The sequence below is a fragment of the Capra hircus genome, chromosome 22 (genome assembly GCF_001704415.2).
Source record: "Capra hircus breed San Clemente chromosome 22, ASM170441v1, whole genome shotgun sequence".
Lineage (NCBI taxonomy): Eukaryota > Metazoa > Chordata > Mammalia > Artiodactyla > Bovidae > Capra > Capra hircus.
Genome location: NC_030829.1, coordinates 60,149,816 through 60,175,536, shown reverse-complemented (window position 1 = coordinate 60,175,536; position 25,721 = coordinate 60,149,816). Strand labels below are relative to the sequence as shown.

Here is a 25,721-nt window from a genome sequence, read left to right as displayed (position 1 = left end):
AGGCTGGGCGCCAAAGAACTGATGCTTTCAAACTGTGGTGTTGGAGAAAACTCTTGAGAGTCCCCTGGACTGCAAGGAGATCAAACCAGTCCATCCTAAAGGAAATCAACCTTGAATAGTCACTGGAAGGACTGATGCTGAAGCTGAAGCTCCAAAACTTTGGCCACCTGATGCCAAGAGCTGACTCATTGGCAAAGACCCTGATGCTGGGAAAGATTGAAGGTGGGAGGAGAAGGGGCGACAGAGGAAGAGATGGCTGGATGGCATCACCGACTCAATGGACATGAATTTGAGCAAGCTCCAGGAGCCAGTGGAGAACAAGGGAGCCTGGTGTGCTGCAGCCCATGGGGTCGCAAAGAGTCAGACACGACTGATCGACTGTGCTATGGATTTGGGAAGGGAGCGGGGCTGGGGCTCCAGGAGCCCTTCCCTGAGGGTCCTCATGGATTCCACAAAGTGCATTGAGCACCTGTTAAACACAAGGGTCTCCCCAGGTGGCTCCGTGGTAAAGAATCTGCCTGCCAACGCAGGAGACTCAGTATCCTTGCCCTTAAAATGCCACGGACAGAGGAGCCTGGTGGACTGCATTCCATGGGGTCGCCAAGAGTCAGACAGGACTTAGCAGCTGAACAAGAATACGAAGCACCCGGCACTGGGTGCGGGGGATTCCTGCAGACCGCAGTGGGGGAGACGGTGTCAGACAGTCTCTGAGCCCGTGATAAACCTGTGCTGAGAGGGTGCAGAAGCGCCTCTCTGTGCTCACGTGGTGAGGGGGCTTGTCTTAGTGGGTGTGTAGTTGGGGAAAGCTTCCCTTAGGATGTGACCTTGAGGTACAGGCCTCCCAAGGCACAGTGCGTCTCGCCATGAGAGCACCGTGGGAAGTTCCCCGGCCAGTGAGTGAAGTTACCGCCTCTGGGGGCCACTGTCCTCGGATCAAATCAGCCCTGTGGAGAAACGCTGCAGGCCCTTTTCAGAGCCCGTGACTTCTGGAAGGGTCCTCCCTCCCCCCACCCCTGCCCCCCACCCCTGCCCCGTGACTTCCCGCCAGCCCGGCGCCCCTCCCCTCTGGGGTTCTGGCCTTGGCCCGGGCTCCGGGACTGGCGGGGACCAGCCCCACCTCTCCCCACCGCCCAGGCCGGGTCAGCGCCAGCGCCGTCCCCTGCCCGGACCTGGACTCAGAGGTCCCTCTGGACAGTCAGGCCTGCGCTCCTCCGCTCCTCCGTGGTGAGTCCCCTGGAGGGAGGCAGGGAGGCTGCCCCGGCTCTTGCTCTGGGGCTCCGGGCCACAGCGGGGAGCGAGGTGGGATTCCGCTGGGGGCTGCGGAGGCTCCCGGCCTGGCTGGGGGTCCGTTGGCCGCAGGACCGAGTTGAGGGGCCCGGCGGCGCTGGGGGATCGGGATCGCGCTGGAGGAAGGGCGAGGGGAGCAGGCGCTTCCCGAAGCCGAAGCCGCACCGTGGAAGGTGGGCGTCATCAGTCCCGCTTCCAGAAGAGAAAACAGAGGCTGGAAGGGGGAGGTGACCAGAGGGTCCTGCAGCCTCCTAAGGCCCTCACCCCATTCTCGGGACTGGGGGTGGTCCTCCCTGATTGGCCAGAGCTGGGGGGCCGGGCGCGAGGACCTCTCGCGATTGGACAGCTCCAGTCCACCTGCCCCGGTCCTTCCCCTCGAGGAGGAGACGGGACTCCAGACCCTAGCCGGGGGTGAGGGTAGCCCCCTTCCTGGTCTGGGTGTTGCATTACTCAAGCTGCTCACAGCCCAGGCTCTCCCGGGGTCTGTCAGGACCCCTCACCTGCCACCTGCCTCGGGGAGGCAGGCACCCCTACCAGGTACCCCAATTCTCCTGCCCCCACAATTTTCCAAAAATCGGCAACTTTCTTAAGCCCTGAATCTTAGTTTCTTGGGCTAAAATTGAGAGGCGTTATAATAATAGCCCTCAGCGGCTGAGGCTGATTCTGAAAATCTGGGGCCTCTGCTCACCGCTGGCCACTGGCCGCGGACCCTCTGCAAATCCCCCCTCCATGAACCTTCCCGATGGCGTTGGGAGACACCTCGTCCCTTTAGGAGACAAGGAAATCTTGAACCCAGGGCAGCTACGCGGTGGCCCATCCCTTGGCCCAGGACCGTTGGAAGGGTCAGAGATGGAGCGTGGCCCTGCAGGCTGAGGGGGTCACGAGTGTGTGGACCACCAGGTGACCAGCTGGAATGACTGCAGGCACGGAGATGGCACTGGGCCAGCAAAGGGCAGCTGGGGACCAACGCCTGTGGCTGATTGCCCAGCTCAAGGGCCTTCTGACCGCAGCTCGGAACAGGGGCCCTGAGCAGGGCCTGACCACTGGGCAGGGGGCCTGGAGACCCTGAGGGTCCCCCTGCTGCAGGCGCAGCCTCACAGTGTCCCTGAGTCCTGCGGGAGGAGGGAACCGAGGTGCCACCTGGGGAGGAGGCCCCCCAGGGGCTGTGGGTCTCCTCCCTCCTCCACTTGCCGCCCCCCGACCTGACCTTCCCTGCACCGAAGCTCAAGGTGGGCTGTCCCCACCCAGGGCTCCTGCCCACCAGCTCCACGGGGGCGTTCCTGACCCTGCTGCCTGCTTCCAGAGGGACCTTCTCTGTCCTCTTAATTTTCCACAAGTAATACACACCCAATATTTTAAAAAAAAAACAGCATTCTGGTAAGAAAAAGATAATTATGGCTATCAAAAGACTTCCCAACCCCCAAACCCTGCCTGGTAACTCTTGATATTTCCGTGCGAGTCCTTCCAGGCTTTACTCTGCCAAACACATGTGTGCAAATACGTGTACCACACACACAGCACATACACCATACACACACATACACCGCACACACTACACACAAGTGCCTCCCATACGCACGCCGTTCTCACACACCTGACAGCGTCTCATGCAGAGTTTTTAATCTTGATGACGTCCAGCTTATTTTTCTCTTTTAAAATTCTGCCTTTGTTGTTGAATCTGAAAAGCACCACATACTGGGTGCTCTCATCTGTTGTCCCCTAGAAGTTTCGTGCGTCTGCATTTTGTGTTCAAATCTGCGGTGCATTTTCAGCTACTTTTTGTGAAGGCTGTTGGTGTGCGTTTCGCGTGTGGGTGTCTTGCAGTTCCAGCAGCATTTGTAGAGGAGGCTGCCTCTGCCCCTCCGTCAGACAGCCGGAAGGTGAAGAGAAGGTGTGCAGAAACTTGGAGGCGGCAACGAGTTCCTGAACAGAATACAAAGCCACTCAGCACGAAGGGGACTTCGGTGCAGGGTCCTGTGTTCAGTTTAAGAACTTGGGTTCATCCAAAGGCACCGTGGAGTGGACAGGCCCCAAGTCCACAACCCCACGCCGCTTCCCGCTTGGGGAGCGCCCGGCCTGAGGCTGGAAGCCTTTGAGGAGCAGCTTTGTCATCAGCAACTGAGGGGACGGAAGCTGATGTGACCTAACTGAGGTCACAGGGCTGGTCCGTTGCAGAGAAGGGCTTGGATGGCCTGGGAGGACACCGCACACAGTGCTGGGTGCTGGGCTGGGGGCTCCGGGCGTCAGGCGGGGGGTCCAGGGCCTGCGATCACATACCACTCAGCCCTGTGGCCTCCCCTTCCGCCCCCCAGGTGGACCCCTGCCTGCAGTAGCTGGCCACCCAGGGTGCCCAGAGCTGGGCCTGGGGGTGGGGTGGAGCAGGCGGGCTGCCCCCTTGGGCCAGCGCGCCCCATGGGACGCTGCGTGCCTCTTGTCAGGTCCTCCCGCCCGGCCTGCCGCCATGAAGATCGCAGTGATCGGACAGAGCCTGTTCGGCCAGGAGGTCTACTGCCGCCTGCGGGAGGAGGGCCACGAGGTGGTGGGCGTGTTCACTGTGCCCGACAAGGACGGGAAGGCAGACCCCCTTGGTGAGTGGTGCCCGGCGGGAGGCGGTGGCAGCGGGGCTTGCGGGTCTTGCGGGTCTTGCATGAGCTTCCCTGGCCTGAAGCGATCACACATGTCCACCCTCGGTCCTGCTCAGGGCCTACTGACCGCCACGCTTTTCTGGAACAAAGTGGATCGCAGGGAAGGGTGGTGGAGAAGGCCGGCCTGCACCCAGGACCCCACAGTCCAAACACCCCAGGCTTCCCTCTCCCCTCACCCAGGCTCTGAAAGGGCTGCCGGGCAGGAATCACCGCGGTCAGGTTCTTGGACGTGAGCGAGCCCTGCGCCCCGTCTCTGGCGGGAGCACCTACTGAGCAGAGGCCCCTGCCCCCGCGCCCAGCCCCAGAGTTTCTGCCCCAGGATGGGATGGGGCCTGGGCGTCTGCATGTCCAACAAGCTGCCGGGGACGCACCCCTTCTCCAGAAGGAACATGGTGTGAGAATCGCTGCTGAGCTGGGGCCTCAGCTCAAGGGCTGGGCCTTCAGGCCCCCAGATCCTCCTCGGGCCTGAATGCTTCAGAACGGGGGGGGCGGCTCCGAAGGAAGAGGGGGCTCCCACGATGAGCACCGCAGGCCAGGGCACCACCGCTCCGCGCCTGCCCCAGCACAACCTGTGATAGTGACCCCTGCCTGGGGCTGCTCCTCGACCGGGCAGGGAAACACTCGTGGGGCCTGTAGGTAAAGAGGTCAGGGGCCACACGGGTGTCTGGGAGACGGAGGCGCTCAGAGGTCCTGGCAGCTGGCAGGGTCAGTCTAGGCAAGGATATCTCGGAGGCTGGCTCCATGCTGCCCAGCAGAGCCCGGCTGGGCAGTGGGGGTGCTGGGGGGGAGACAGGCCTGGAGAGGGGTGCAGGAGCACCCCCCCGCAGGCAGGGGCTCGGAGGCTGGGGGCAGACTCTCACCCGCTGTCCCGCAGGCCTGCAGGCTGAGCAGGACGGTGTGCCAGTGTTCAAGTTCAGCCGTTGGCGGGCCAAGGGGCAGGCCCTGCCCGACGTGGTGGCGCAGTACCAGGCCCTGGGAGCCGAGCTGAATGTACTGCCCTTCTGCAGCCAGTTCATCCCCATGGAGGTCATCGGCGCCCCCCGGCACGGCTCCATCATCTACCACCCGAGCCTGCTGCCGCGCCACCGGGGCGCCTCCGCCATCAACTGGTGAGACAGGCCGGCCGCCCCGGGCTCCGCGGCTGCACTCCGGGGGCCCCCGAGGGGTCGGCGCTGCCAGACACCATCCACCCCCGCCTGCCCACCTAGAGAGAGAGATGGACTAGAGACATCCAGAGCAGACAGCTCTCGCTGAGAGGGCGAGAGTCTGCAGGGTGGAGCCGTCAGAGGCGCCGTAAGGGAGGCAGGCGCCTGAGCCAGAAGAGAGGGCGGGCTTGTAGGCGGACCGGTTGGGACTCAGCCCCCTGACCTCCAGGCACGTCTCCTCACTTCACTGGGCCTCAGTCTCTGCATCTGTAGAAGGGGCGTGTGAGGCTGTTACCCGGCAGGAAGGATAAAGGAAGAAGCATTCGGGCTGCTTCCGCCCGATGCCTGGCACACAGGTTGCATCAGTAAACGCCATTTTCCCTTTCATCCTCCCCTAGGGAGGCAGGCAGGGGCCCCAGGACCCCTGTTCCACAGTCTTTCCTTCCGGACTCAGGTGTCACTCTTCCATCCCTAGGACCCTCATCCATGGGGACAAGAAAGGGGGGTTTACCATCTTCTGGGCAGACGATGGTCTGGACACCGGGGACCTTCTGCTCCAGAAGGAGTGTGAGGTCCTCCCGGATGACACCGTCAGCTCCCTGTACAACCGCTTTCTCTTCCCGGAAGGCGTCAAAGGCATGGTAAGGGCAGGGCTGCACACTTACTCCAGGGCTCCCCAGTGCCAGCTACTGCCCTGAGCTGGCTAGGATTCTGCAAGTGGGAGGGACTCTCAGTTCAGGGTTTCACAGAGGCAGGGTTAGAACATGTAATTGATGCTCTCGAACTGTGGTGCTGGAGAAGACTCTTGAGAGTCCCTTGGACTGCAAGGAGATCCAACGAGTCCATCCTAAAGGAAATCAGTCCTGAATATTCATTGGAAGGACTGATGCTGAAGCTTCAATCCTTTGGCCACCTGATGCCAAGAGCCGGCGCATTGGAAAAGGCCCTGATGCTGGGAAAGATTGGAGGCAAAAGGAGAAGGAGCAACAGAGGATGAGATGGTTGGATGGCATCACCGACTCAATGGACATGAGTCAGAGAAAACTCCAGGAGACAGTGATGGACAGGGAGGCCTGGTGTGCCGCAGTCCATGGGGTCACAGAGAGTCAGACACGCCTGAGTGACTGAACATCGACACCATTCCATTAGAAGGGACTTGCTTACGGCCGTCAGAACAACTCAGCGAAACCTGGGCAAAAAGGCGCATTCTGGGCTCCTTTCCGAGAGGACACTCCAGACAGGGACATCTTCGAGCCTGGCTGAGCCCAGAGGCTTGGGCCTGTCGGAGGCTCTGTTTCTTCACTCTGATTCTGGCTCCCGTTCGGTTAGCTTCCTCCGCAGGTTGGGCGCCCTTGGTCAGGAAGAGAAGTTGTCCCTGGTGGCTCAAGGTCCACACCTCCTGATTCCAGGGGACAAGAAACCCTCTTTCCCCAAGAATTCATGACCGGAAAGTCCAAGGAGGTTCTGAGGAGCTGGAGGCAGAGGGCAGGCCGAGGAGTTGATGTTGGAGCTGTTGTGCAGCCCCGAGGGGCAGCGTGTCCAACAGGCGAGGCAGTGGGACAGAAGGCAGACGGGGGCATCTCCATAGCACAGCAGGGGTCGCCCCCCCAGCCCTGGGCCCCCCCACCTGCTCCCAAAGCAGATCCCGTGGTGCCTGTCCTGAGCCAGGCGTGGTGCTGGGAGGGTCTACACAATCCCACAGTTCAGACTGTGAGCCCAGGGCCGAGGGGAGGGTTCTGATGCCTCAGATACCCCCTTGCCCCTGCCTCCCAGGTTCAGGCTGTGAAGCTGATTGCCGAGGGCAAAGCCCCCAGACTCCCTCAACCCGAGGACGGTGCCACCTACGAGGGGATTCAGAGGAAGGAGACGGCCAGGGTAAGTGCCAAGGGACCAGGTGTCTGCACTCTCCCTGGTTCCTCTTTAGGGAGGGCGGGGGCCCCAGGGAGACGGGCTGGCGGGAGGGCGGTTGTCTGCCAGATGAGTCCCAGGAAGGCATCGGGCTCCTGGGGGCTGCCCCGGTTGGGGATCCTGGGGGGCTCAGGGCTGGGTCTCTGATCAGGGCTCAGGGGGCGCTCGCCAGGGACCTGGTGAGCCCTGTGGGGCCGCCCTAACCTGGGGGGTGGCCCTGTGTGTTGGGCCCTGGTCCTCATGACCACAGAGCGTCATCTCCCCACAAACCATCCTGCCTTTCACATCCCGTGAAAGACCGAGGGTCCTTGCACACCCAGAGCCGGGCCCCAGGGGAAGGCCGGCCCAGCTCTGGGATTCAGAGGAAGGGCTCCTCAGCCCCTTCCCAGGCTCCGCCCAGCGCCAGGAAGGCCCATGGGGAGGAGGGGAGGCCGGGGCGCAGGGAGGGCCCGCTGAGCACACATCCTGCCCTGCAGATCGACTGGGACCAGCCAGCAGAGGCCATTCATAACTGGATCCGCGGGAACGACAAGGTGCCAGGCGCCTGGACAGAGGCCTGCGGGCAGGTATGTCCCTGCGGCCAGGACGGGCCGTGCTCCTGGGCCCCCTGCTGCTGAAATGCTGGAACGTGTGAGCTATAGGGTCACCAGCCACCACCAGACCCTAGCCCCAGCCCCCCGGACCCTGGAGGCCTCCAGGCCAGGCAGCAGCTCTGGGGTCAGACTCTCACCCCCTGGCGGTCAAAAGTTCCGAATCAGCAGAAGTGAAGGTAGAAAATCACCAACACGGTACTCAGTGCCTGTGTGCTGAGCACTCACGCAGAAGATGGTCCGGAGCTGGGAGCCCCCAGACCGCGCACGGTCTGCTGGCATGAAGCAGGCTACACGGTGAGGAGGCAGTGATTGGCTGTCACAAGTTTTCTTAAGTGACAGGGATTTGGCTAAAGGTCACTTAATTTCAATTTTGAGGAGCAGTTTAAACTTTGTTTATGATTTCCAGAGACACAAGCAAGGAGTGCCTGAGGTCAAGTTGGTCTTGCTTGTCTTGCAAAAGAAGCTAAATTAAGCTCTGCTGTGTGACTGAGCTGTCTCGTCTGCTCCGAGCTTTCCAAGGCCGGTCTCCGTTTAGACAGCATATTAAAAAGCAGGGACGTTACTTTGCCAACGAAGGTCCATCTGGTCAAAGCCATGGCTTTTCCAGTAGTCATGTGTGGATGTGAGAGTTGGACTATAAAGAAAGCTGAGTGCCGAAGAATTGATGCTTTTGAACTCTGGTGTTGGAGAAGACTCTTGAGAGTCCCTAGGACTACAAGGAGATCAAACCAGTCCATCCTAAAGGAAATCAGTCCTGAATATTCACTGGAAGGACTGATGCTGAAGATGAAATTCCCATCTTTTGGCCACCTGATGCAAAGAACTGACTAATTGGGAAAGACCCTGATGCTGGGAAAGATTGAAGGCGGGAGAAGGGGACGACAGAGAATGAGATGTTTGGAGGGCATCACTGACTCGATGGACATGAATTTGAGTAAACTCCGGGAGTTGGTGATGGGCAGGGAGGTCTGGCGTGCTGCAGTCTGTGGGGTCGCAAAGAATCGGACAGGACTGAGGGACTGAACTGAACTGAGCAGCCCTCAGAGACCCCAGTCCAACCCTGACTCACCTTCGCCCTGGGGGTGGGGGGGCTTCAGCCAGGCCCTTTCGAGGACAGCCCTGTCCTCCATGAAGCCCCTGACCATCTGAACCGCTGCTTGTGGGCAGGCTTCCCAGACCGTCCAGGGTCTCTGGCCTTGCCACCACCAGCCCCCTTCGCACCGCGGCCAGGGCATGGCGCGCAGCTCCCTCGGTGCTGGCTGAGCACACTTTCTGCAGGCGTCTGACCCTGGGGCTGGAGGCCACGGTCCCATGTGCGGTGGGAGGGGCCCCTTCTGGGGCCTCCTGCCTGCCCAGGTCTTGTCTGTGTTCTGGGCTCTGACACCTGGGCTGTCCTGGCCCCGCGCCATCACAGCCCGTCATCACCCGCCTGCTCAGCACCGCCTGGTGGGCCGCGGGGGCCCCCCTCTCATCTCCACCTTCTGGTTTCTGGTCCCCAACAGAAGCTGACGTTTTTCAACTCAACGCTGAACATTGCGGGCCTGGAGCCGGAGGGAGAGGACCTGCCCATCCCGGGCGCCCACCGGCCAGGGGTGGTAACCAAAGCGGGCCTCATCCTCTTTGGGAACGACGGCCGGATGGTAAGGGTGCTGCTGCAACTCTTGGTCTGTGCTGTGGGCTCAGGCCCCGCGGGGAGACTCCAGGCCATTCTGGAGGAAACAGGGAAAGGGGTCCACAGAATCCAGGAGGGAAGAGCCTCTCCTGCCGGGTCGGCATCCGTCCCAGGAAGGCCTGCCCTGGGCTCTTACTGGCCAGGTGCCCTGCCTGAGCTGGGGGCCCTGTGGGGCGTCAGAGTCGAGGGGTCTTGTCCGGATTGCCCTATGCCTGGGCGTAACTGGGGGTCTTGAGCTGGGGACCCTGGGGAGCATCAGAGTCGGGCGGTGTTCACAGTGCCCTGTGCCTGGGCGTAACTGGGGGTCTTAAGCTGGGGGCCCTGGGGGGCATCAGAGTCGGGGGGTCTTGTCCAGGGAGCCCTATGCCTGGGCGTAATTCGGGGTCTTGAGCTGGGAGCCCTGTGGGACGTCAGAGTCGGGGGGTCTTGTCCAGGGAACCCTGTGCCTGGGCGTAACTGGGGGTCTTGAGCTGGGGGCCCTGGGGGCATCAGAGTCGGGGGGTCTTGTCCAGGGAGCCCTGCGCCCTTGTCTAAGCCCAGCAGAGTCCAGGTGCACAGAGCAAGCATGCTTCCCTTCTCTTTGAACGGAAGTCCCGCCAGGCACGTAAGCTGCTCTGACCCACTTTAGCAACAGCAACTCAGGGCAACACCCAGGATGTATGCAGCTGAATGCTGATGTGTGCTTGAGAGCCATGCTCTGTTTAAAACAGTTCGGTTCTCCCCACAGCTGTATGAGACCCGTGTTAGCATTTCACCACTTTACCAAAGTAGAAAACTGAAGCAAAGAAATTCAGACCCCCCCCCTCCCCCCCCGTCTATTGTTACCCACGCACGTCCGCGGCGGAGCTGCGCTCCGGCCCTGCCCACTGGCTCCGGGCCTGCCACTCACCGTGACACCCACCGCACGAGGTGGTGGGCAGGTGGCCTGGGCCCCAAGGTGCCCGGGCCAGCGGAGAAGGAGGGCAGGCAGGGGTCTTGGGGCACTGGGGGAACTCCAGGGGACTCTGCGGATGCTGAACGCATGGTGGCGGCTGTGAGAACAGGCCAGGGCAGGGAGCAGCTTGGCTTGGCCCGGTGAGAGCTCACTCTGGGTGCCTGTCCTGCTGACCCGAGGCCGCCTGCGGGTCACAGCGCCTGGGTGCCCCTTCGTGGGCGGTGCTGCAGTTGAATGAGGCATCTGTCTCGGCCGGGTTCCTGCAGCAGACCCAGGCGGGAGCATGTGCGTGTGAGTTATGGAGGGAGGCAGCCCGGGAGGAGGATGGTGGTCACAGAGAAGCGGGCCTCTCTGCTGGCCGGGGCCGAGCTTAGCTGCCAGCAGCGGTGGAGGACGGGCCTGGGTGCAGGCCCTGGCACAGCCGCCGGAGGAAGGCACCAGCCACATGGGTTGGGCCGCAATCTCCCTGACATCCCCGAGGGACCGTGAGGCCAAGCGGCAGTCATGGTGGCCCTTGGCTGAGGGTCTCTCAGGAACGTCCAGCCGGGCTGGGCTGGGCTGGGACTCCAGAGCACACAGGGCAGTCGGGGCAGTGGGCGCAGTGAGCGGGGAGCCTGGCTCCAGTTCTGGGGCGGGGGGCGCTCTTCACAGAGCGTCTCACCTGGCAAACACATCCTCTGCCGTGAGCGCACACGCTCCCCCACCCAGAGGGAGCCTCTGACGACTGGGGCCAGTCTCCATGCGGTTTCCGCAAGCTGGGTGCTGGGTGCTGGGTGACTGACTGTTTTCTCCGTTGGCCTTCAAGGCAGTGCTGGGACGACTTCCATTTCACACGCAGGCATCGGTTTTATAGAATAATATAGCCACTGTTGTGAGTCGCTCAGTCACGTCCGACTCTCTGTGACCCCATGGACTGCAGCCCATCAGGCTCCTCTGTCCATGGGATTCTCCAGGCAGGAATACTGGAGTGGGCTGCCATTTCCTTCTCCAAATACAGCCATTGTGGGTTTCCAAGCCTGCGAGCATGCTGGGGTGGAGGACATGGGTCCCCCCGACCGCTGCCCGCACCCCCGCCCGTCTGGTCTCCTCACGCCCTGCCCATGTCCAGGCCTACTTAGGGGAGAACAGGGGCGAGTGCGTGCCAGCCGCAGGGTGGCCCGGGGGCACTGATGGCCCTCCTGTCGCAGCTGCTGGTGAAGAGCATCCAGCTGGAGGATGGGAAGATGATCCCAGCTGCGCGCTTCTTCAGGAGGGCGGAGACCAGCACCCTGGAGCTGACGGAGGAGGAGCTGGGCACCGCGGAGGCCGTGCGGGTGAGGAGCCGGCGGGGCTGCTGTGGCGGGGGCGTGCATGCCCTCGGTGCGTTTTCTGCTGGGGGCAGGGTGTGCACACCCGGAGTCTGTGTGTCCTGGCCTCAGGCACACCGTGGTTCTGTCCTCCGGATGTCCCCTGGCCCTCCTTCCTCTGCTGGGTCCTACCGCCCAACGACATGAGGGCCTACAGCCGGGTGCTGGGAGGAAGGTGATCACCCAAGGACCGTCCAGCCCTGGGTGCAGCAAAGCCCGGAGGGGACAGGCCCGCCTGGGGCCGGGCTGCACCGGGGGCTGCCTTCTGGGCCTGGGGGCTCGTTCTCACTGCCCTGCCCTCCAGGATGCCTGGAAGCGGATCCTCCCCAGCGTGCTGGAGGTGGACGAGTCCACGGACTTCTTCAAGTCAGGGGCCGCATCCGTGGACGTCGTCAGGTGAGGTGGGGGGGGCGGGGGTGGAGCCCCTGGGGTCTCTGAGTTGGCGTCACCCCCAAACTGAGGAGCGGGCACTGTGTGGGTCAGAGATCCAGAAAGGACGCAGGTGTGCAGGCCTGTGCCCACCCGGCGTGGGACAGCTGGTGGGCGGGTGCGGCCATCCCCAGTGGGGTCACGGTCCCGGAGCGGCCACTCTGGGCCTGGACGTGCAGCTGGCTGCTTACGGCTCTGTGAGCGGCAGCCCAGCCAGCAGACAGAAGCGGCCGCCTCCCCAGAAGGACTCGGCAGGCACAGGGCAGGGCAGGGGCTGAGACCCCACCTCACAGGAGGAAGAGCAAACGGTGTGCAGCAGCTTTAAAGCGACCGCAAGCCCTCCCGAAGCAACTGATCACGAGTTAGTACTGATGGAGCCGGAACTTGAACCCAGAGCCTCTGGATCCACAAACTGGGCTTTCGAGACTGATTCTAGACCAGCACCCATGCTCTGGGTGCTGAGCAGAGCTGCCAGCTCTGCTGAGAGGAGGGCAGGACCCTGGGCCTTGTCCAGGCTCCATTCTCCCCTCTTCTGTCCTCCAGGCTGGTGGAGGAGGTCAAGGAGCTGTGTGACGGCCTGGAACTGGAAAATGAAGATGTCTACATGGCAACCACCTTCGGGGACTTCATCCAGCTGTTAGTGAGAAGGCTGCGAGGGGACGACAAGGAGGCCGAGTGTGCCATCGCCTACGTGAGTCCCAGGAGCCCCGCAGGCAGGCCTGGGTGCACGGGCCGTGTGAGCCTGCACACCCCACAGGCACCCACATCTGCGGGTCCACGGGGACACCCGGGGAAGCCTGGGCATCCAGAAGCCCAGGACCCCAAGAGCCTGCCTTTTGGTGAACAAGCTCCCCGTGGTAACTCCGAGCAGCCTGAAGATGCCAGGCGGTGGGGCAGACTCTACAGAGGTCGCTGTTGTCTAAGATTCAGGGCAGGAAACGGGCTGTCGAGGAGACACGTCCACAGTGCGACTCTCCCGCCCCCTTCTCCACTGTGGGTTTCTGGTGTGGCCTCCAGCTCCAGTCCTGCCCCTCCTGCTGACCCTCGCCCCTCTTCCGGGCACCTCCTCCCTTCGTCCTGGTTCAGCACTGGCAGCAGCTTTCTGCTGGGCTCAGCCTCCGGCTCTTCCATCACCCGGGCGACCAGTCACTGCATTAAAGGCCTTTGGTTGACGCAGGAGACAGAGAGACCGATGGGACAGAGAGAGGAATTAGGAATGGTTTCCCAAGAAGGGCTTCCCTGGCGACTCAGCTGCTATAAAGAATCCTCCTGCAATGCGAGAGACCTGGGTTTGATCCCTGGGTTGGGAAGCTCCTCTGGAGAAGGGAAAGGCTACCCACTCCAGCATTCTGGCCTGGAGTCCATGGGGACACAAAACGTCGGACACGACTGAGCAACTTCCACACTTTCGCTTCCAAGAAGGAAAACAAACGACCCTGTATATTCAGCTCGTGTGTGTGAAGTGTGAGGAGTAACGCAGACCTATTTGTAAAGAAACTCTGCAGAAACCACCCTTGGGGTGTCTTGTTAGGCTACAGCTCCTACAGGAATGAGCTTTGTGATGGTTTGTCTGGCTGGGAGTTGGGAGCAAGGCTGATGAAGGAAGGAGAGGAGACCGGGTGGACGCCAGGCTGGCCTCGGGTCGTGGACATCAGGGGAGAAGCCACCCCGCAGCCCCGTGTGCGAGCGATGCAGCGGGGCCGTGTCACCCCCGTTTGTCGCCGCTGTCACTTGCTGAGTGTGGAGCTCAAGGGTTGGGGCCGGGGCCGCTCGGCCGGCAGGCTGGCCCTGCGTCTCTGTCTCAGCCGTCACCTCTGCCCCGCACGACAGCCCCGGGCAACAGGGATGGATCCGTGAGGAGACCCCAGGCCCCTGCTTGTGTGTTGAAGGGTTGGCGGGGCAAGTAGTCCCCATGTCTCTGGGGGGGATCCCTGCCTGTCAGGGATGCCCCTGTAGCTCCAGCCTGAGGTCCTTGCCCCTCAGGTGGAAAAAGCCGTGAATAAGCTGACCCTCCGGATGCCCCATCAGCTGTTCATTGGGGGAGCATTTGTGGACGCAGAGGGCAGCAAGACCTACGAGACCATCAACCCGACAGACGGCAGTGTGAGTTCAGGCTCGGGGCCCTCGGCCCCACCATTCTCCGTGACCCCTCGGGGCCCTCTCCTGTCCACTGACGCCCCCCCCCCCGCGTTAGGAGGCCCCCGCCCTCCCCTCTCACCCCCCCAATCAGGGCCCCCCTCACTGAGGCCCTCAGCATCCCAGGCTCTCAGACTACTTGGCTGTGGCCATCGGGCATCACATCAGAGCAGAGGCAGTCAAGTTCACACACACACACGTTCTGAGATGGACACACTCCTACACACGCACACCTACAGGGACTGGATGCAGAAGGCAGGTCCTGAGGGGGTTTGAAGAGAGTAACAGGTGGGCCGTGTGGACCCAGACAAGGACCCCCAGGCAAGCCTGTCAGGGGCCGTCAGCACCTACAGGCCACCGTTGGGGACCCCGGGCGGGAGGCCGTGCGGACGCCAGCCTCAGCCCCACTCCCACCCCTGGCCCGCCTAGGTGGAGGCCTGAGCTGCAGGGCAGGTGGGCACCCTCAGGGCACAGGATCCAGGGGCTCGGGCAGGCTTATTAAGAAACAAAGCTCCCCACTGGGACCCCCTCAGTGTGTGGGTCTGCTTCTGCTCTTGGTCAAAGACGCTGAGCTGCAGTCTGCATCCGTTGCCCTGTTTGGGGATCCAGGCAGCTAAGGCCCCGGGGACGCGGAAACACAGCCCCTCCCACCGGCCGCGCCCCCCCCGTCCCCCCTGCCCCCCTCCCCCCCGCAAGCCGGGCCTTCTCCCGCAGGGCCCCAGGGGGCGGGGGGCCCAGACGGCTTCAGGGCGCGGCCTCCCCACAGGTCCTCTGCCAGGTGTCCCTGGCCCAGGTCAGCGACGTGGACAAGGCCGTGGCCGCTGCGAAGGACGCCTTTGAGAACGGCCTGTGGGGGAAGATCAGCGCGCGCGACCGCGGCCGCCTCCTGTACAGGTGCGAGCCCCGCCCGCATCCGCTTCCGGGAGGACTCGGACTGCACGGCGGGCGGCCCCAGGGAGGAGCCTCCTAGGTCCCGCCCCCTTCTGGTGAAGCCGGTGCCAGCAGATGCCCAGGGAGGACTTGGGGTGCTCCCACTCGTGGCCGCTCAGCCAGGCAGGGCCTGGGGGCTGCCTCCCTGGGGGTCCCTGGAGGGGCCAGCAAGCTGGGAGCGGACGGCGGTGCTGGGGCCTGCCGGTGGCCGGGGCAGAAGGACAGGTCAGCCGCCTTCAAGGCTGAGGGCGGCTCTGGACCGATGGGCTCCACCTGAGCCCCCAGTCCTGCTCCCAGAGGTGAGGCCTTCACACGGGGGGCATCCCACCTGCCAGGAGCCCACAGCAGCCCCTCCAGCCAAGGGAATGCCACCCCATCAAACAGATGACAACACTGAGGCCAGAGACTGCATGGGGCGCAGACCCCGAGAGGGCAGGCGGGCTGTGCCGGCCTGAGCCAGCGCCCCTTCTGCCCCGCACCCCCCCAGGCTGGCAGACCCCCGAGAGGGCAGGCAGGCTGTGCCGGCCTGAGCCAGCGCCCCCTCTGCCCCGCACCCCCCCAGGCTGGCAGACCCCCGAGAGGGCAGGCAGGCTGTGCCAGCCTGAGCCAGCGCCCCCTCTGCCCCGCACCCCCCCAGGCTGGCAGACCCCCGAGAGGGCAGGCGGGCTGTGCCAGCCTGAGGCCAGCGCCCCCTCTGCCCTGCCCCCCCCCCCAGGCTGGCGGAGCTCATGGAGCAGCACCAGGAGGAGCTGGCCACCATCGAGGCCCTGGATGCAGGTGCGGTCTACACGCTGGCCCTGAAGACGCACGTGGGCATGTCCGTCCAGACCTTTCGCTACTTCGCTGGCTGGTGTGACAAGATCCAGGTAGGGCTCCGAGCGCCTCAGCCGTCCTGTCCAATGCCAGCTGGGGCTTCGGGACAGACAGTCCCATCCCGCCCTGGGCCTGGGTGCAAGGAGCTGCCCGGCAGGGGATAGCCAGAGCCCCCCCCCCACCCACCCCGCCAGTGACGCCACTGCTGCTTCATCCAGGGCTCCACCATCCCCATCAACCAGGCCAGACCCAACCGGAACCTGACTATGACCCGGAGGGAGCCCGTCGGGTGAGTCACGGGCTGGGCACTTCCCAGGAATGCATGTGCGGGCTCAGAGGTCCTTCCCCAGCCACATGTTTATCAGACAGCCATCCCTTTGCCTGGTGGCTCTAGAGGCCCGGGTTCAACCCCTGGGTCAGGAATATCCCCTGGAGAAGGAAATGACAACCCACTCCAGTACTCCTGCTTGGAAAATTCCACGGATGGAGGAACCTCGTAGACTACAGTCCATGAGGCTGCAAAGAGCTGGACACGACTGAGCAACTTCACCTCCACCTTTCATTCCTTTGCAGACCCCACCTGCCAGACACCTTGTTTCCAGATAAGGTCACCCCCTCAGGCAGGGCTGCAGGCACCACCCAGCCCTGGTGGCAGCAAAGCTCTGCAGGATTTCAGCTTTGGAGCCCCCAGCCCAGTTCTCCTTCTTTCCTGGGGCTCTTGCCCTGCTCCCTCTCCAGCTCTGTCCCTCTGGGTCTGCTGGGTGTATCTGGGGTGGGCACCAGCTTTCCTAACCCCTCAGCATACCCCACCACTCCCAGGAAGGTGTGTGGGCCCCAGGCTGGCCCCAGTCTGCACTGCGGTCCTGCTCTGCAGGCCAAGTGGCTCCTTACTGACCTGTCTGCCTTGGTCTCTGAGCACCCTCCTCCCACTGCTGGGCTCGGCCAGGCTGTCGTTGTTTGGGGAAACATTCTCTGATGATGATGGAGAAGACGGAGACGAAAATGATGGTGAAAAAGGTGATGAAGAAGATGGTGACGACAGTGGTGAAGACGGTGGTGACGACGGTGGTGAAGACGGTGGTGGTGAAGACGGTGGTGACGACGGTGGTGAAGACGACGGTGGTGACGACGGTGGTGAAGATGACGGTGGTGACGACGGTGGTGAAGACGATGGTGACGACGATGGTGGTGAAGACGGTGGTGAAGATGGTGGTGGTGAAGACGGTGGTGACGACGGTGGTGACGACGGTGGTGAAGACGACGGTGGTGACGACGATGGTGGTGAAGACGGTGGTGACGACGATGGTGGTGAAGATGGTGGTGGTGAAGACGGTGGTGACGACGGTGGTGAAGACGGTGGTGACGACGGTGGTGAAGACGACGGTGGTGACGACGACGGTGGTGAAGACGGTGGTGAAGATGGTGGTGGTGACGACGGTGGTGAAGACGGTGGTGATGACGGTGGTGACGACGATGGTGGTGACGACGGTGGTGACGACGGTGGTGACGACGATGGTGGTGAAGACGGTGGTGAAGACGGTGGTGATGACGGTGGTGACGACGATGGTGGTGACGACGGTGGTGAAGATGGTGGTGGTGAAGACGGTGGTGACGACGGTGGTGATGACAGTGGTGAAGACGACGGTGGTGATGACGGTGGTGAAGACGATGGTGGTGAAGACGGTGGTGATGAAGACGATGGTGAAGATGACGGTGGTGACGACGGTGGTGACGACAATGGTGGTGAAGACGGCGGTGAAGACGGTGGTGACGAGGGTGGTGACGACGGTGGTGACGACGGTGGTGACGACGGTGGTGACGACGGCAGTGGGAGTGAGGAAACGGCAGTCACCTGGGCTTTGAGGGGCCCCCTTGGGCTGAGCTCATCTCACTGACCTGCAGAGAGGGGCTGCCATCTCCAGGTTCTGAGGGTCAGGAGGAAGCAGGGCCACGTGGCGCCATCAGTAGCTCCCCTAGGACGTGGGGGTCCCTCCGTGGAGACACTGCCCAGCCAGAGGCTTCTCTGGGACCAGGGGCAGCACCGATGTTGGACACCACCTCTCAGCACACAGCGTGCAGGCTTCCTCAGGCCCCAGACAGACCACACCCCTCTTGTGCCCATGGCGATGGCCCTGGCCTAATGCCCGGGAGGACCCTCTCCCACACCCACCCAAGTGACACTTGGCCGTCTCTCACATCCTCCTGCCCACACACATGACCTCTGACCCTCTCTCATGGCCGCCTCTCCACCCCTGTGTCCCAGACCGTCTCCCAGGCCCTGCCTGTCCCCACCCGTGCCCGCCTGCTGTCATCCTCCTCCTGGGGCGGCTCCAGGCTGTGTCCCTAGAAGATGTCCCGGTGGAAACCGCGGCGTCCTCTGCCATCACCCCTCCTGGGAAGGGGCTGCCGCAGACGGGGCACACTCTGCCCGGGCGGGCAGCTGCACGCTGGCCCTGGGCGGGGCCGGGCCTGGAGAGGAGGGAGGCGGCCGCGAGGCCCGGCAGGGGCCCCGGGGGCGCGCACAGATGGAGGCCAGCTTGCCTCCCCGACAGGGTCTGCGGCATCATCATCCCCTGGAACTACCCCCTGATGATGCTGTCCTGGAAGACGGCTGCCTGCCTGGCCGCGGGCAACACGGTGGTGGTCAAGCCTGCCCAGGTAGGTGCGGGCGCAGCCCGGGGCCTGCGGGCTTGGAGGGCGCGGGCGCTACCTGGCAGGGTGGGGGCGGGCCGCAGGCCCCTCCGACCCCCCACCCCCCCAACCCCACGCGGGCGGGAAGGAGAAGGCTCTGCAGGTGAGAGCAGCCTGCGAGGCCCGGCCCACGGGGAAGACGTGGTGTGTTTGGGTCTTGGGGCCGAGTCAGCCTGCACGGGATGTGTGTGCAGCCGCTTGGTGAGCATCTGCGTCATTTCTGGGGACACCAGCTCTGCCCCCCTGTGCACCCCGGGACCCAACTCTGGGCTGGGAGCCTGGGGCATCTACCATTAAAGCTGGAGCTTCAAACCCCAAACATCCGAGGGAAGCTCCTCTCTGTCCACCAACTGGGCTTCTTGGAGAAGCCACGTGACGGGTCCTTCTCGGAGAAGCCACGTGGCGGGTCCTTCTCGGAGAAGCCACATGACAGGGTCCTTGCACTGGAGCGGCCTGTGCAGCGTGGCCTGTGGGGGGGATCACCACACGAGCCACCATCCTTCGTCTGGACTTCAGAGAAATCAGTTAGGAGCTGCAGGCCTGATGCTGGGGCAGTGGGCTGGGGCATCTCACTCCCTCAGCTCCTTTGGGGTGGTTGGGCCTCAACGGTATTAACATAATAGAAACCAGTGAAGTGATACCTGCTCACCAGAGTCCCGCACTCCTCAGGCATTTTAACACACGATAAATTCCCCACTGACTTGCACACATGTCTGCTGAGGGAAGCATCGCTGCAGCCCCTGAGGTGACCCTTAACTTCTCCCTTGAGGCTGGGGGGCTGCTGACAGGTTGAGGCAGTGGTCCCTGGAGCGTCCACTCACCCAGCCCCTCAGGGTCTGAGCAACCACCCAGGCACTGCTCACCCAGAGGCCCAGCGGTGGCGGCAGGTGGCGGGGGGCGCAGACCCCCGAACCAGGCTTCTCCCAGACTGGGGGGCGTGGAGGCAGGTTGGCCGCGGCAGCATCACACAGGGTGGGCGGGTGAGTCTGGGCACTGAGGAGCTTTTGGAGGCCAGCGGGCATGGGCAGTGGCAGAGGAGGGCCGGTGGTCCTGAGGGCCAGGGCGAGGAGCGCCCTCGGCCTCTGGGCATGGCCCTGGTGCCCCAGGGCTTGGCGCAAACAGGTGGCGGCGGGGGAAGGTGCAGGGGGCCCAGGCCTGGCGTGGGGCTGCGGGGAAAGCCGCTGAGGTGAGCAGCCTGGTGCCCGGCTCCCGCTGCCCAGCCCTCTGGACCTGACCACCTGTCCCCTGCCCTCAGGTCACCCCGCTCACCGCCTTGAAGTTTGCGGAGCTGACCCTGAAGGCGGGCATCCCCAAGGGCGTGGTCAATGTCCTGCCGGGATCCGGTATGGCCGGGGACAGGGCACAAGGCCTGCCATGTGACGCGCCCCAACGTGAAGGGGGCTGCCTGGTGGGGGTGCTGCCTGGGGGAGCCCCAGACTGGGGGACTCCTGGATGGGGATTGGGGAGCGTGACTGTTGGCTGCAGCCGCTGACTGCGAGGAGAGGCTGTTGAGTGAATGGAGAACGGGGAAGGGGAGAGGGACTGAGGAAGCTTGGGAGTTGAGTCTCAGACACACTGAATTTGAGAGGCTAGAAGACCTCCCAGGGAGGTTCTGAGCCCCCGGGGAGGACGGGCGTGTGTGGCCCTGGGTGGCTGGAGGCGAGTGGCCAGGCTCCAGGGCTGCCCTGACCCCCCGCCCCGCCCATCCTGCACAGGCTCATTGGTCGGCCAGAGACTGTCAGATCACCCGGATGTGCGGAAGATCGGGTTCACAGGGTCCACCGAGGTCGGCAAGCACATCATGAGAAGGTGGGTGGTGGAGAGGGCAGAGGGGCCAGGGCTCACAGGCCAGTGGGGCTCCACGACCTCCTTCTGGGGTCAGCCTGAAGGGAGAGAGGGTCTGGGGGTGTGGGGGTGCCGCGAGAGCAAGGCCTGCGCTGGGACGGTGGGGGAGGGGAGGAGGTGCGGGCCTGGCCTCACAGGGACCCTCCAGCCCAAATCCTCGGCTGCTCTTCCGAGTGACCCCGCACTGGAGCTGCCCTCAGCCCCCATGTTCTGTGTCCCCCATCCCCCGTCCCGTGTCCCATGTCCTGTGTCCCGTGTCCCATGTCCTGTGTCCTGTGTCCCCCATCCCGTGTCCTGTGTCCTGTGTCCCATGTCCTGTGTCCCGTGTCCCATGTCCCGTGTCCTGTGTCCCCCACCCCGTGTCCCAGCCCATCTCTCCCTGTCCCTTTCAGCTGCGCCCTGAGCAATGTGAAGAAGGTCTCCCTGGAGCTGGGTGGGAAGTCGCCCCTCCTCATCTTTGCAGACTGTGACCTTGGCAAGGCCGTGCAGATGGTGAGCACTGCGGGGGGCGGGGGGCTGCCCCAGGGGCTGTAACCCAGCGCTGTCCTCCCCTCCGCACAGGGCATGAGCTCCGTCTTCTTCAACAAAGGCGAGAACTGCATCGCCGCCGGCCGGCTCTTTGTGGAGGACTCCATCCACGACCAGTTTGTGCAGAGAGTGGTAGGGCCTATCACTGGGCCTGGCACTACCTGCTTGCCAGCAGCAGGGCGTTGGGGGCCAGGGAGGGCCTGGCAGTGGAGGCCGGCACGAGCCACTTGGGTCCTGAACCCCTCGGGGTGGCCGTGATAAGTCTTTCCTGCACTTTAGTATTTCAGCAAGAAGCAGCAACCCCACGGCTCCAACCCACATGCTGCCTGTCCCAGCCGCCTGCCCTGCACGCCTGCCCTCCCCTCCCCACACACCTGCCCTCCCCCTCCCTGCACATCTGCCCCCCTCCCTGCACACCTGCCCTCCCCATCCCTGCACACCTGCCCCACTCCCTACACACCTGCCCTCCCCCTCCCCACACACCTGCCATTCCCCTCCCTGCACACCTGCCCTCCCCCCTCTCTGCACAGCTACCCTCCACACACCTGCCCTCATCCCTGCACACCTGCCCTCCCCCTCCCCGCACACCTGCCCTCCCCATCCCCGCACACCTGCACTCCCCCTCCCCGCACACCTGCCCCCCCTCCCTGCACATCTGCTCTCCCCCTCCCCACACACCTGCCCTCCCTCCCTGCACACCTGCCCTCCCTCCCTGCATACCTGCCCTCCCCCTCCCCACACACCTGGCCCTCCCCATCCCCGCATACCTGCCCTCCCCTTCCCTGCACACCTGCCCTCCCCCTCCCTGCACACCTGCCCTCCCTCCCTGCACACCTGCCCTCCCCATCCCCGCACACCTGCCCCTCCCCTCCCCACACACCTGCCCCTCCCCCTCCCCACACATCTGCCCCTCCCCTCCCCGCACACCTGCCCTCCCTCCCTGCATACCTGCCCTCCCCATCCCCTCCCGCACACCTGCCCTCCCCCCCCCACCTGCCTCCCTCCTGCATACCTGCCCTCCCCCTCCCTGCACACCTGCCCTCCCTCCCTGCATACCTGCCCTCCCCTTCCCTGCACACCTGCCCCCCCCCCTGCACACCTGCCCTCCCCATCCCTGCACACCTGCCCTCCCCATCCCTGCACACCTGCCCTCCCTCCCTGCATACCTGCCCTCCCCCTCCCTGCACACCTGCCCTCCCCCTCCCTGCACACCTGCACCATCCCAGCTCCCACACCAAGTCCAGATGCCCTTGAACAGAGGGTGCATTTGAGGCTTCAACCCAGAAGGCAGGTTTGGAACCAGAACATGGTTCCAGAGGCCAGCATCTGGCGTGTGGACTTTCTTCAGGACCCAGTGGTCGGTCACCAAAGATTTGTCTGTGGGAGGCGGGTCAAGCGGTGACCGCGGTCAGAAGCCCAGGCAACTCTGACCCGGAGGGCACCTACAGGTGGAGGAGGTGGGGAAGATGAAGATTGGCAATCCCCTGGACCGGGACACCGACCACGGGCCACAGAATCACCTGGCCCACCTGCAGAAGCTGCTGGAGTACTGCCAGCGTGGCGTGGAGGAGGGGGCCACGCTGGTGTGCGGCGGGAAGCAGGTTCCTCGGCCAGGTCAGAGCCCTGCGGACCGGGCAGCAGGCGGCGTGGCCTCTGGGGCAGTGTCTAGGGGCCAGGCCCCTGCAGTCGGGCTCCCAGACTTCCGCCCCCCAATCCAGGACCTCAGGGGTGGGGGAGCTTGGATGTTGGGACACCTGTCAGACCAGGTGTAGGGCACACATACAGCCTCCTCCCAGCTGGAGGTCAGACCCCAGCCTGCAGCTCTCTGTGGGGAGGCAAAGAGGGGTGTGAGCAGATGGGGTAGCAGGGTGCAGAGACTGGCCTGTGGAGCTCCAAGAGCTGGGGGGCACGTTTCCTTTGCAGACAAGTGAATACAGGCCACACCCACACCCTGTGAGTCAACAAGTGTCCATACATGACACACGTTTTAAAAATTATAATTGCTGTTATAATTTGTAAATATATACAAACATGGAATATTTTATTGAATTAATAGGGGCTTCCCTGGTGGTTCAGACGGTAAATATGGGTTTGATCCCTGGATCGGGAAGATCCCCTGGAGGAGGGCATCATGGCCACCCACTGCAGAATTCTTGCCTGGAGAATCCCAGGGACAGAGGAGCCTAGTGAGCTACAATCTATGGGGTTTCAGTCAGACGCAACTAAGCAACTAATAACACTATTAAATTCATCTTTTTGTTTTCTTCTTCTAAACAGTAGAGAGAAAATTTCAAGTCTCTTGATTTTCCCTGAATTGTGCCAAATTCAGTCTCAGTCCAGCGGGTCTCAGGGCCCATGACTCTGTGTCCAGAGGTGAAATAGTTAGAGAAAGCCTTTCTGATGCCAGAAACGTTTCTATGGAGTGGTTAGGGCCTGTGGGGCGGTAGTCGGGATGGGAGGGGGTGTGTCCAGCTCAGCACTGGCCCCTGGTGGTGGACGGAGCAACTCCACCGTCGAGGCGTATCGTGGCTGGCGTGCGGGGCAGGGGAGACACTGGCGGGTCTCGAATCCCTCGTCTCCCCCCAGGCTTCTTCTTCGAGCCGACGGTCTTCACAGACGTGCAGGACCACATGTTCATAGCCCGGGAGGAGTCCTTTGGGCCCGTCATGATCATCTCTCGGTTTGCCGACGGGTACGGGTCCCGCTTAGGCCTCTTGAGAGCCCGTCCTGGTCACCAGGGTCTTCACGTGAGCTGCGGGGAGGGAGCTCAGACCGGTGGGGCTGTGGACGCAGCCGGACCCCCGCAGAGTCCTCTTGGCACAGAGGAGGCGACCCCGGCTGGGGGTGGCTGCAGGGCTTCAGGCCCGCCGGGGTGTCCTCCGCATCTCTCCGCTCCGCAGCACGCTGGCTTCCGCCTTGAGTCCCAGCGGCTGCATCGTGAACCGGCCAGACCTCAGGGGCCTGCGCAGCATCGTCGTTTATCTCACTTGCGAATCTGCAGTTTGGTTGGCAGGACTGACCGCTCTTGGCCCTGTGCTGTGTCGGGCTCCGCCTGGGGCGGGCGTGCAGGCCTCTTGGTGCTCTCCGTCCAGGGCTGGCCCCTTGCCCTCCTCACGGAGGCCCTCCTGGTTTTCCCTGCAGCGACGTGGATGCAGTGCTGACTCGGGCCAATGCCACGGAGTTCGGCCTGGCCTCTGGTGTCTTCACCAGGGACATCAACAAGGCCCTGTACGTCAGTGACAAGCTGGAGGCTGGCACTGTGTTCGTCAACACATACAACAAGACTGACGTGGCCGCTCCCTTCGGAGGGTTCAAGCAGTCAGGGTTCGGCAAAGACCTGGGTGAGCCAGCCACGCCTGCTTTCGTTTATTCGTTCAGCAAACACCCGTTAGAGGCCGCTCAGCCCAGGGGCCAGGGTGGAGCTGACGAGATGGCCACTTACTTCTCTCTGGGAGCCGATAAGCCGGTGACCAAGGCAGGGAGTCAGATCCTGCTAGAAGCTGTCCAGACAGTGGTCTGAGCAGGAGGCTGGACAGTGGCTTCAGCTGGGCGCTGGGTGGGCCTCCCGGAGTGGGCTGAGACCTGAGCGGCTGGAGGAACTGCTACTGGAGCTGCAGAGAGAGGCTGAGTGCTCGAGTGGGCCGGAGGGCAGGCAAGGGCAAGGGCAAGATCAAGGGGGCCTGGGAGCCCCGATCAGGCTCCGGCTTCGTCCTCAGAGTGGGAGCCTGTGGGGGCCGGGCGAACACGAGAGGGTGATGTGAGTGCCGACGCAGAAAGGGTGGCAGCGGGCCCGGCCTTCCTGGGGAAGTGGGCCTCTGCCCGGTGCCCCCCTTCCCTGGCCCCTGCATGAGTTGGCGTGGCTCCCACCCCCCACTCTGCCACTGTGGAAGCCAGCAGCTGGGGGCTGGATCCTGTGGGGATCGGCTTTGGTGCCCAGCTTGGCAGGCGCAGCAACGTGCGGGAGAGCAGCAGCGCCCCTCAGAGCCGTGGAAGAAGGGGGTCTGGGGGTGACACGGGGGGGGGTTCTGAGATGACCACAGCGCCGGGTACGCCAGCGCTGCCCACCAGAGCAGCTGCTGGGACCGTGACGTTGCCCCCGACACGGGTTTCTTGCAGGAGAGGCCGCCCTGAACGAGTACCTGCGGGTCAAGACGGTCACCTTCGAGTACTGAGGAGGGTCTCAGGACCGTCCCCCGCTGTAGGCTCGACCCCGGATGCGGTGGAAGCCTCTGGCCTGCACCCCTGTCCCCATCCGGGACCCCCACCTTGCCCAATCCATGCGACCTGCGGCTCGGTCAGGAAGTGACCCCATGTGAATAAAGGTCCTGGCCAGCATCCGTGTCCCCGCCCGCCGGCAAGCCCTGGCTCCTGGGCTCTGCCCCCTGCCTGGGGCTGGCCGTGGAGATGAGCCACAGAGGGGAACCACCCTGTCTGAGGGGGCGTGGCCTGCCTCTCCAGCCCTGACTGTCTCCCCTTTCTGGAGGATGGGGTTGGGGCAGAACTGAGAGTTGGAGCTCCTGGCCCTGGCTGGGTCTTCCCGGTGAGCAGCCCACCAGGAGCCCCCAGAGTTGCCCAATAGACATGCTCCTGGTGTTCCTGTCACTCTGGGCATGGCAGGGGCCAGGGGGCTGACTGCCAGGACCTGGGGGCAGGGGCCCGAGTACAGTCCCTGTTATCCCACAGGAAGGAGCCCAGACTGGCCTCTAGCTTTCTGTGCCTTTGTGCCTCCTGCCGAGCTCCCAGATTTCACCTGGGCTCAGGGGCGCCTGAAGCGGGCAGAGTTCCCAGCCTCCTCTGCAGCCGGGTGGTGGTCTTGGCG

The 25,721-nt window shown here is 63.5% G+C and overlaps 1 protein-coding gene across 2 annotated transcripts; it reads left to right on the top strand.

Annotated features, from left to right (window-relative positions):
• ALDH1L1 (aldehyde dehydrogenase 1 family member L1) lies at positions 1,118-25,579 on the top strand. 2 transcript variants are annotated; one of them, XM_018066949.1, is made up of 23 exons: positions 1,118-1,224; positions 3,726-3,875; positions 4,807-5,041; positions 5,553-5,718; positions 6,851-6,952; positions 7,462-7,551; positions 9,081-9,218; positions 11,372-11,497; positions 11,835-11,926; positions 12,503-12,650; positions 13,943-14,062; positions 14,862-14,989; positions 15,741-15,891; positions 16,057-16,127; positions 18,391-18,496; positions 19,785-19,872; positions 20,245-20,338; positions 20,767-20,866; positions 20,936-21,034; positions 22,351-22,516; positions 23,489-23,594; positions 24,044-24,243; positions 25,019-25,579. In XM_018066949.1, exons 2-23 carry the CDS (start codon positions 3,749-3,751, stop codon positions 25,072-25,074), a joined length of 2,709 nt encoding a protein of 902 aa, XP_017922438.1. In that variant the 5' UTR covers positions 1,118-1,224; positions 3,726-3,748; the 3' UTR covers positions 25,075-25,579. The 2 variants fall into 2 exon arrangements, with proteins under 2 accessions (XP_017922438.1, XP_017922437.1); XM_018066948.1 differs by lacking the exon at positions 1,118-1,224 and adding an exon at positions 1,533-1,824.

Bases quoted from the DNA above. Each gene is read 5' to 3' on its own strand.
- ALDH1L1 (XM_018066949.1), top strand. From the start codon at position 3,749: ATGAAGATCGCAGTGATCGGACAGAGCCTGTTCGGCCAGGAGGTCTAC. The intron at 9,219-11,371 runs GTAAGGGTGCTG...CTCCTGTCGCAG, and splicing joins TTGGGAACGACGGCCGGATG to CTGCTGGTGAAGAGCATCCA. The intron at 23,595-24,043 runs GTACGGGTCCCG...TTTTCCCTGCAG, and splicing joins ATCTCTCGGTTTGCCGACGG to CGACGTGGATGCAGTGCTGA.